This window comes from Drosophila montana, unplaced genomic scaffold (assembly GCF_035044405.1).
Source record: "Drosophila montana isolate Dmon_TW-CO22-7 unplaced genomic scaffold, ASM3504440v1 contig_1408_1, whole genome shotgun sequence".
Taxonomy (NCBI): Eukaryota; Metazoa; Arthropoda; class Insecta; order Diptera; family Drosophilidae; genus Drosophila; species Drosophila montana.
Window position 1 is genome coordinate 195,341 of NW_026996360.1, and position 11,659 is coordinate 206,999.

At 40.2% G+C, this 11,659-nt stretch overlaps 1 protein-coding gene across 1 annotated transcript; it reads left to right on the forward strand.

Annotated features, from left to right (window-relative positions):
- Positions 1-1,241: 1,241 nt before the first annotated feature.
- LOC135428278 (NADH-quinone oxidoreductase subunit B 2-like) lies at positions 1,242-2,007 on the forward strand. Its single transcript, XM_064682216.1, has one exon. The coding sequence runs from the start codon at positions 1,319-1,321 to the stop codon at positions 1,946-1,948; it is 630 nt and encodes a 209-aa protein (XP_064538286.1). The 5' UTR covers positions 1,242-1,318; the 3' UTR covers positions 1,949-2,007.
- Positions 2,008-11,659: the final 9,652 nt, after the last annotated feature.

The window sequence follows — 11,659 nt, forward strand, 5'->3', positions numbered from 1 at the left end:
CAACACAAATAATTCGCTTTAATGAGATCGCAATCTGGCGATTTGCGACAAAAACACACGCGGTTTGTGTCTCAGTGCGTGCGATCAGTCCAGAGATGAAGATGAGCAACTCTGGCCCAGCACAGCCCCCAAGCCCGTAGCCCGCAGCCCGAAGCCCGTAGCCCGAAGCCCGAATCCCGATACTAATGCCGATACCAATGGCGATCCCGAGATGCCGATCTCAATCCCAATCATTGAGCGCACCATCGACGATCGTTCAGCTCTTGTTTGTTATTGCTGCTGCTGCTGTTGCTGTTGTTGCTGTTGCTGTCGTTGTGGTTGCTGCTGCTGCTGCTGTTGCGCTCATGTTGCTGTCAGCGCGCGTTGACTTGTTGCTGGGGCCTTTGGCAGCTCCGGGTCCGAGTCGCTTGTTGACATGCCCAGCATGCTTAGGCATACAGCCAACAAGCGGCTCTCGACTTGGACTCAGACGTCAACGTGTTGTTGTCAATGTAGCTCCCTCTGCCTCTGGCCCTCTGCACACCCCTCCACACCCGCCCCAGCGCTCCCCTGGGTCCAGCAATATGACAACGAACAGTCGCACAGCGCACTGGAATTTTTTTTGTGATTTGATGCAATAATTTTTATAGATTGCACGCCCGTCTCAGCGTATGACCACGCCCATATCGCATCACACTTTAATCAATTCGATGTAGAAAGTTCCACACAAAAAAAAAACACAAACACATTTTGGACAATTAATTGAGGCAATTAGTGCGACATGTCGCGAACGGAATGATTAAAGTCCATGCCACACAAAACTGAGACGAAACTGACAAAATGGGCGTTGGACCAAGTTTCAGTTTCCCATTTGTCAACAGCGCCCAAATGTCCCAGACGTGTGCCAATGTATGTTTGTGTTGACCAGGACATTTATTTAAGCTGGGAACTGTTGGATAAACTATATAAGCTAAGAATATATATATATCATATGTTATATTAGTTTCGGTTTCCCAAGTGCTTGTCAATTTAATAATAATATTGCAAGCAATTGTGGCATTTATAAGATCAAGGGTATAAAAAAATAAATATACATAAATTGATTAAAAATTCCTTTCAGATCTTATTTTCGATTACATAATTTAAAGGTCTTAAGTCGATTTATCGAAAGAGAAATAGTGCTGTAAAATATTATAAGCAAGCTGTCAAATTGACTTCCGTATTCTCATTGAAATCTCTAGAAGTTAAACTAGAACAGAAACCAAGTAAATATTACTTTCTTCAGAAATCAAAAACAATCTTTCTGTAAACTCAATTCTTGCTAATCCCTAGAAACAAAATGATGGCTCTAGAAATATTACGTCGAGCCCCAATTAGAGCTCAACTGGTTCCCTTTATGAACTCTGCGTTTGTGCGAGAGCAGCAGACCATGCACAATGTGGATAAGCACGGTATGCCGCCCAAGAAGGGCTATTCTCCATTTGGCAGGCAACAGGTCGGCTGGGCTGAGTGGACGGTGACGCGACTGGATGATTTGCTGAACTGGGGTCGCAAGGGCTCGCTGTGGCCCATGACCTTTGGCCTGGCCTGTTGCGCCGTGGAAATGATGCACATTGCCGGGCCACGCTACGATATGGATCGCTTTGGCGTCGTCTTCCGCGCGTCGCCACGTCAAACGGATCTCATCATTGTGGCCGGCACCTTGACCAACAAAATGGCGCCGGCCCTGCGCAAGGTCTATGACCAAATGCCCGAACCGCGCTGGGTCATCTCAATGGGCAGCTGCGCCAACGGCGGCGGCTACTATCACTACTCCTACTCGGTGGTGCGCGGCTGTGATCGCATTGTGCCCGTCGACATCTATGTGCCCGGCTGCCCACCCACTGCCGAGGCACTGCTCTATGGCATCTTGCAGTTGCAGAAGAAAATCAAACGTATGAGGACCCTACAGATGTGGTACAGAAAATAGGGCAACAATTTTATAAGCTACCATGTTGAATATATAAATATACATGTCCATAAATTTAAGATATTTTCTTCAGATAAGACTTTTGTAAGTTAAAGAATTTCCCTTATAGATAATTTGCGATTTACAATTAAATATTTAAAAAAAGCTTCATAATTTCGAAACATTTTTTATAAAATACAAAAATATGTTAAATTTCATGGAACCTGTTATTTAAAAAGAACTTTTGTAGAATTCTAAAAATAATTTTTAAAGTACGTATTTTACATTCAATTCAAATACGTACAAAATCCTTAATGAAGGTTAAGATCGACAGAGATTTAATAAAAATTGCTGCAGCTTAAAACAACGCATATATATTTTACATTTAAATTTCATTTAAATGAAAGACAGTATATAATGTGTGCAAGCATTTAAAGCAACTTTTTCCATGAAAGAGAAGTGTGCGTTATTTTTTTCAAGTGCAGCGATATGTCGTAGACATAAGCTTGATAAGGATGAGACTTAGACTTGTGTGTGCGGCAGTAAATCGAATGCTTAATCGATTGAATTTAATTAGAAAACAGCAACCATCAAATGTGGCATGCAGCTGCTGCTGCCCGTCTTGTCCGTCCTTAACTGTCCGGATCTTGTCCGCAATCGCATGATAGCCATGGCCGAGGGATTAAAGCCCAATACGATCGCTGTGCATGCGATTCGCGGGTGAATCGGTGGGGGCAAGTGCTGCCCACTGCCACTGGGCCAGTTGGTAGCGATTGCTGTTCTGTGTGTTGTGTAATGTGGCTGCTGTCTGTGCCCCAGCATGTGCCCAGTCTCTGCCAGGCCCAGAATGCAGCAGATGTGGATGGTGTAAACCTGGGGCGCAGCTTGTACTGGGAGTCGACACATGCGCTGTGGTATCGAAGCAGTGCGATCGAAAATGGATTTGTATCAATATCGACTCACTAACATGATTCCAATAAATTAATATGCATACAAGACAGAGGCAACGAGAATCCAGCTCCAGCTACGACTCTCTGACTGCGACTGCGACTGTGACGACGCCTGTCGCCGTATGGGTACCCTGGTCTCCCTGGTCTGCCTGGTCTCTGGGTCCGATCTCGATCGACATCGCACAACACACGATGATGCATGTGCAGTGTCTCTGAGTTGTGATCGTGTTAATGTAAATAATTGCCAGCGCCCCAGCTTCATACGCCATACTGTGTTCCCAATCCGAGTCCCAATCCCAATCCCAGTCGCAGTCGCCGTCGCCGTCGCAGACCATTGCAGATGTAATTAAAATCTCTCTCTGCGGCTTCTCACTTTCTGGCCGATCTCTGGCCTGTCTGTCTGTCTGTCTTTTTGTCTGTCTGTTTGGCTTGGTGTTTGTCTGCTTGTTCGCCGGCCCAGCGGAGAGATTCGTCTTGACTGATATGAGCCAAGCGACATACACGCAAACCTCGCTCCAACTCCAGCTCCAACTCCGACTCTGCAGTTCAGATGTTGACAGTTCACGAGTTTTGTTTGGCATTTCGCGATATTTCTTTGCTCTGTGGCAATTGTCAGACATTGGGCTAGCGATACGATTTCGGTTTGGGATTGGGATACGAGAGCTCGGATTTGGATACAAGAGCACCGCCAGGCAATGGCACTGGCACTGGGAATCTGTTAACGAGTTGTCTAATTGGCATTGTTATTTGTATTAGTCGCATTGAAAGTTGCCTTTGACATTTTCACAGTCTTCGACTTGTGGCTGGCAGGTTTTTCTACTTTTTGTCTGAATATTGAGTAGAAAGTTACAAAGAGAAGGTCAGTTGTTTAACCCTACTTAAAAACTATAAACCAAAAACAATTTGGGTTTAAATTCTAATTAATTCTTTTAGATTAAAAAAAGGTATTCTGAGATGAAACGATGAAAATAACTAAATTTTTTAATATTCAGTATAATTATATATAAAAGTACATATATGAAATAGTTAAGAACCTTTTATAATTATTTCTATTAAAATTTTCACCTTTCATCAAATTGTTTTCTTCCTAAATGCAAATTGACTGGTTCGCATCTGTGATGTTTAAATGTTCTTTCATAGATCCAAATGTAAATATTTATTCCTTTGAGAAGAGTATAAGCTAATATTTGTCACAGTTGCCTAGAGGCATGCATGTGTTTTAAACGTAATGTAGGTGTCTATTTAGGTGTTTAAGTAGTTCGCATGCCCCTTAAGTACTCAACTTCAAAAGTTTGCCAATCTGCCATCGACAGTGCGAAATGCTTCGCCTTCGATCTAAATGCACGTGAGTTCCATGGGGCATGAGTACAAGTCGCACGAGCAGTTGCCTACTGGTTACTCGTATGTCAGGGCAAAGCCGAAGCCCTTGCGAGAAGCATTCGACTGTCTGCGCTTATTTATGGCCAGAGATGCTAAAGATATAGCGCCAGACGACGACGACACATCAGAGGCTGAGGCAGAAGAGCCAGGGCCAGACGATTGGCAGACGCAGGCCGGGATTACTTAGCTGGGTATATGGTACGCGATATCTGCAGCATCAGCTGACGGCGTTTCACAGAAACTGAAGCTTCACCTTTATATCGATGCATTGTTGATTAGTCTGTCCAGGATACAGACGCAAGCTCAGATTTGGCTACGGATTTGGATGCGTCGCCTTGCGGCATGCAAAATATTCTGCATCTCTTTTGGGTTTAGTTAAGACACAACAGTCACGCATTCGCAGATATCGCAACTCAAGGCCCTCTGCGGCAGTAAGTTGTCAATCAGGCCGCGAGACGAGGCTCCACTGTGGTGTCAATATATATATATACATATATATTCTGTGCGTGCCGCGCCAGTATCGCAATGTCATTATTTGTGGGAACCAATCCAGAAATTTGTATATCATCACGCTCAGTTCCAATTGCGCGCAAAATATCGAAAATCATTACTTCAAATCGAGCGGCGCACCGCGTCAAGCAATCAATCAATCAAGCCAGCAAATCAAACACCATCGAGTCCAGCATCTGACCGACTTGACTGGTCGAGCTGTAAAAACGACTCGAAACGAGTTCAGTTTCTGATTCACACAATGGCGCACATAGATATTACGACCACATATGACAGATCATCGACAATACGAGCCAGGCTCGAACCGAGTGAGCGAGTGTGTGTGTGTGTAGTTGTGTGTGTGTGTGTGTTGTGCACTTGAGGTGTTGCTTTTATAACGTTCATTGGTTTCTTTGCTTTCGATCTTGTGATTCAAGTGCACAAATAGTCGAGAGTACACAAATAAAGGTTAATGAGCTTTTTCTTATATTTTTTTTTTTTTGTATTTTTTATCGGTTTTTATATCTTTTCAGTTATTTTTTTTATATTCACTTTTTTATTGCTGAAGTGTAATTTAATGAGCTGTTTATATAAATAAATATTCACATATATTCACACTTGGAGTTCTAATTAGATTAGTTTTTTAAATATGTTTCTATTCTTTTTGAATTATAACTTTGCTAAGCTTTTCTATGTTAGATTATATTATATAAATTACTTTTTTTTAAATATGTATTATCATATTTTATCATCATAAATCAGGAAAAGTGGAATTGTGCATATCTAATCTTGATCTATTACGAAATGTTTAATAATGTGAATATTGTTATTTTTTATATTTTATTTATTTTTAATAAATTTTTTATAATATATATATATATATTATTTACATACATATATTTTGTATATATATTTTTAAATACATATATTTTTTTTATTAATTTTTATATGTTTTATTAATACGTATTATTTTTATTTTCCTTATTGTACTAAATATATTTATTTTGTAAAATCGTAATTGCATTGAAACATATTGTCTTCATTTTTTTCTCATACCTATTTTATATCTGAAGTATTTTAGTTTTTGATAATACGTATTTTTTACTATTATTTGTTAAAGGTAACTATATGTAAAACAATAAGAATAATTTTATGTTAGAGTAAACTTTAAAAAAAAAAAAAAAAAATATTACATTAAAAATCTTTCACGTCTGTTATCCAAGCAAATTTTTTTACTCATGCGCTGACGACAATAATGACAATTGTGAGCTGCAAATTAATCTGCCTGTTAAATTTGACCTTAATTCTACGCAAACGAATAAGACTAAGCATTATTAATTGCGTCTTTTTCACTCTAACTACAATTTGAATAGTACTTTGACAAGAGGATGACAAACGTAAACACAACTTTTTGTCGACAAAAATCATCTGTAACCGAGTTGTAGAAAGCTGCGCAGATGAGGACGTGCGAATAGAATATCAATTTCGCTTGAAGTTCGTCAACAAGTCCAATTATAATCAGTTTAAATAAATAGATATATACCTGTATCTGGCTTTTAAAGCTCAACGCAGCTCAGCTACGCGCACTCACAATATTTGCTTTTTCCTGAAGTCTTTTCCATTTAACACACCCGCCACCCCGTGAATACGCACGATCCGCGTTCGTCTTTGCTTAATGTTTGTGTTCTGCAATTAAATTCGTATTCTCTTACAATTGAGGCGCTCAAGTGGAACTTCCACGAATATCATGGATATGGATACGCTGACAAGCAGATTGAGATGCAGCTGCAATTGTGAGCGGGAACATCCCAGCAACACGACGGACCCTCTGCTGTCTTCTAGGCCCAGTTGTTGTTGCTGTTGTTGTTATTATAGGCGAGAGCCCAAGTAAATACTTGTAACTCGCGCACCATCCCGTTGCGTATGCGTCGACTCTTGGCTCTGGATATGGATATGGATTTGGTTTTGGTTTTTTAGTTGTTTAGTTTTTTGGTCTCTTTATCAATGGGCAACTGGGCAACGCGGGGGCAGGCAGCACGCAGCGGCGTCTGAAGCACCTCCATATCAAAATAATCAAAATTTTGATTGAGTGCAGTTGTTGGTGCGTCTGTGTTTACACGATGACGACGCGACGCAGCAGGAGAAGGCGAAGGCGAAGAAGATCGATTCATTGCCGGGTCCAGAGGGGTTTCTGTCCAATCACGTTGTTGATATTGATAATGACATTGATGGCATCGAGTTCGCCTGAGTGACTATGTGACTTCGCTACAAGATCTCGAGTGCGAATGCAGTCGTCGTCGAATCGATTGTTTGCGCGGATTTTGATTTTGATTTCCAGATGGAGACTGAGCGGCAGATGGAGTCGGAGTCAGAGACTGAGACGGAGACTGAGACCGAGACTAGGGCCTGTCAATCGGTGAAATCCGGCACAGTTCGATGGAATTGGTATTGGTATTCGTGTTGGTATTGAAAACGCAGTCAGGTTGATGCTTCAAGTTGAATGATGATATTGACATTATCGAGAGACACTTTAAATTGTACTACACTAAAGCATTTCATGTAAATGATAATGCGATGCTACTCGGATACTTGCACTCGTAACTCGTACACATTGTAATTGTTTTCGAGCAACAACACTGCTGTGGGTATCTTTGAGATACATTGAGAGCACATTGTTGTGCTCTCACACTCATCATTATCGTCATCGCCCCGTTCTCAATTGGTTTGATTGATTCGCTGCACTTGACAGCCAAGCAGCCATAAGACCTGACTCCGAGTGGTGAAAGCAAGTGGAAACTTATTAGTAATACTTGCAATGCACGTATACACTTAATTTTTGAAGCCACTGTGGCTCTGTTCACAGCGTGTTCAGAGCAACTGATTTCCGTTTGATACAAGATTATTGATTGCTGCTGTTGCAAACCAGAAACATACTTCAAGTTCATAAATCTTTTATCAATTTCTGTCTGGTTCGATCTAATTTGAGATAATTTTTTTTTTGGATTTTAAGAAGTTAGTAATAGGCTGAAGGGCTAGGACTCTTATGCCACTTTTAATAATGTGTTTGATTTTAAATATGCGAAGGGAATTAGATGTCAACTGAACTTCGAATATTGCAGCCAGGTGCCAAAATTTTCAGATAAATACTGCTCATAAATATTTTTTTAAAAATGGGAAGGTTTTAAAAAGTTTCTTGATACAAGGTTCACGAAAGGAACTTTACCGCAGGAAATTGGTTTGAACCGTGAATCGAACGAATCCTTTTTTGTTCATTTAATTGCCTAATTCAATTGACCTAGTTTCAATTACTTCAACAGGCTCTCCGCTTATGGAACACACAAATTGAAAGGTTCGTCGTGAAGAGATACATCAAATATTTCCCAATTTCAACCCCCTCAAGATTATTCAATATATATTAACTTGCTTATGACCTAGGCCAGGAGGCGATATCTACAAATCTGACTAATTTTTAGGACTAGGTCCAATAACCAGCTGTTTTGTAAATTATTTTCTTAATGGCATCGACTTATTTGTGAATTCGACAAAAATCCACCCTACTCATTGTCCTGTGACCTTCAGCTGCTTTTGATATGTACACATAGATTAGAATAATGTGCTCAGTTCACGATGCTAACACAGATGGAAATGTATCAAATTGTTTTCTTTAAAGATTTGCACACTTAATGATAGAGACAGCTAGATAGCTAGAGGGGGTGAGAGCGAGAGATATTGCAAATGAATTGTGAGGCAACAATCGGAGCAATTAAGCGGCCCACTACAAAACAATTTGCCGCTGACATGGACAATTGTCAGTGCACACTTCGGCGTGTAATTCATCAAAAACGATTCGTTGGATTGGCAAACGGGCAGGGTGGGGGTGGGGGGGAAGTTAGAGGGGGTAAACATCAACTGAAAACCGAAACATTTCATTGTTTTTGGCACATGGCCCATGAATTGATCCAGAGTCGATGTTGATGTCAACTGCAACGTGACTTGGAAATGTTTGCGGCTTGCCTTTGATTGGCAATTTTTCAAAATCGTCACCATCAGTCAAGAGCCGGGGAACTCAGTTGCTTGCCTGGGTCAGGCGGAGTCGCAATGTCGTTGGTTATTTATAATTCGACGCGATTGATTGATGGAATCGCCGCAAAGTCGGTGACACTTGGCAGTGCGCAAAAATAAATAGCCGCTCGCAGCATTGACAGCTGATTGCGAAAGTCCATTAGGGCCGAACCGGACGGTAAATGGGGCAACGCCTGAGAGGCATTGAGGTGCCACTGTAGCCGAAGTTCTCTTCCTGACGCATGTAATGTGCCCCGTGCCACAGAACGTGCTCCGGCAAGCGGCAGCTCGGCTGTTAGCAACAGACCAGGGTTGGGCCTGGAGTTGCATCTGCATTGAACCTTGGCTCCGGCAGTCCCATCAAAAGTGCAGTCAATCAAGTGAACCAAATTTGATAATTTTACCAAAAAAAATAACAGTTTCATTTACGTATGTTTTTGAACTTCACATGTGGGGGAAGAAGTCTCGATGGCCATACCAAGTGTATATATGGTATGCGCAGGTTGATGTCTGGATCGGACAGCAAGCTTCGTAAAGAGTTAAACAATAGACATGCACATAGACGTGAGATGAACGAGCAGGGGCTATCGACTATTGTAAAATAAATAACACAACTGCAGGGACATGGAACGACAGGTTTTACTTCAGAAACTTGAATAAATTCATTTCTATTTTATGGTTCAGATTCTTGCTTATTTTTTCCCCCTTTTAAGCATTTTCATTTATTTTTATAAAAAAAGGTAGGAAAATCATGCTCAAGTCTGACATATATTCTTATGCATTTTTATATAAATTTATATGTAGATATGCACTTACCCAATAATTTATCGAACAAATGCACGAAATTTAAGTTGCCATCTATAAGAAGAAAAAGTTAATTTAATATAAACATTATAATAAAAGAAACAAAAGGAATGAAAAGCGTGTTAGGGCAAGGCCAAGTGCAAAAATAGGAATACATACATTGAGGCACGTAAAGAGAGAGAGAGAGAGAGAGAACTTATGAGAATCGCATTTAAAGGCATTTGTATACATTTTTACATTCCGAATATACATACATAAGTATCTATATACATACAAACATATATACAGATATACCTATGCACAGACGAAATAATTATACAAAGAAAACACAAAAATAGATTATTAAAACTGTAGGACTTACTTAAATTCATGAGAATCGCATAGTAGTGCTACATTTACAAACACTTATTTAAGTTCTGCATTTTATTCACAGTTTAGTTTCATTTTCTTTAGAAACTCAGTTGCCCATTGTGACGAGCAAAAGGACACGCCACCCAAAAAACTGAGCTGCTCTTTTGGGCAATTTATGCAACATGAAATATTCATCAGATCAGTGAAGTTTTTTGTTTATTTTCCTATTCTATACGCTGCAGTTTAACGATGGGGATAGTGCAGGAAGTGCAATGCTCAAATTATGATTTCGCTTTGCATATATTCATACACATTTTCTTCTCAAGAAATCAAAGCAACAGGCAGCTGAGTGAGTAGCAAACCAGCTCTGATTACAGGTTTACATGTTGCCAAATGGCATAAAAGAATTTTTTTTTTTTTTTATATATATTTTTAGCACTCGTATCAGAGGAACCTTCAATATTGTGACATGACATGATTTGTTTGATGCAACATCTTTGCTCGAGGCCCAACCCAACGGGGCAGCTTCGCTTGGCGCATCGCATGATGATCGGCAATAAATTGATGGCCGTCCCTGACACTCACATGAGCAGCGCGAGGGTCGGGGAAGTGGGGCCTGAAAGCTCACTGAGTCAGCTAAAAGCAGTTGTTGACTGATTTGTGCATCAGGTCGCAGCTGGCACCTGGCGGATACAGTCACCAACAAACAGTTCGTATATGTATGTATGTAAAGGAAATATAAAAACCCATTTAATTATTGTGCGATGATTGATTTATGGCTGGAGAATAGCCAAAAACTTTTAGCAAAAACAGCTGTAGTTGCGGCTATAGTATATGTATGTGGATTGCTGGCTGTAATTGCAGCTGAAGACATTTACTGTCCTGGCAAACACGCGCATCCTGACATTTACGACCATCAACAGCAGTGCCATGAACTGTAGCTGGAGGTGTCAGAGTCCTCCACATCCCATTCGGTTGTCGCTCTGACATGAACACACTCGGACAATGGCAGTTAATGGTCATGCTGGCGAGCAGTAGCCACCGAAAAATAAACCAACTCACCAGCGCTACATAAATTTCAAAACTAGCCTCGACACAGACGCCGCTTCCCTTTATATGCCACACATTTCACGCAGTGACGACATGAATCCGCCAACATAAACACTCGTCCAGGACGCACTAATACACACACACACACACACGCAAACACACACACACAGACAGACACTCATAGAGATACAAAATATTAGAGCTGCTGAAAAAACATTGCCAAATGGGCAACAGCAGACATAGCACAGTGGGCGAAACTGAACAAATATTTAACAAAATCTATTTTCAAATTTCAATTATCTAGACTCTCGCTGGAGCAGAGTGAGCTAAGCCTTGGCACACTTAGAACGATGTTTATGGTTCTAGCCGTTATGATTGTAACATTATTTAATATATTATATTATATAAATATAATAATATTATTTTAATATTTATAATGTATTTTCTATTCTATTATGACTGCGATTTGATTTTTGTTAAATATATAATTTGCATATAGAAGAATTATTTTTGGCAAATAAATGTTGGGACTAAAATTTAAAATGAATCAAATTTTAAAGGGAATAATATTTAAAGGGAATCTATATGAAAAGGCTAAATTATGAGCTTTAGCCTGATATTTTTGGACTTTATATTATTATGTATC

Bases quoted from the DNA above. Each gene is read 5' to 3' on its own strand.
- LOC135428278 (XM_064682216.1), top strand. From the start codon at position 1,319: ATGATGGCTCTAGAAATATTACGTCGAGCCCCAATTAGAGCTCAACTG.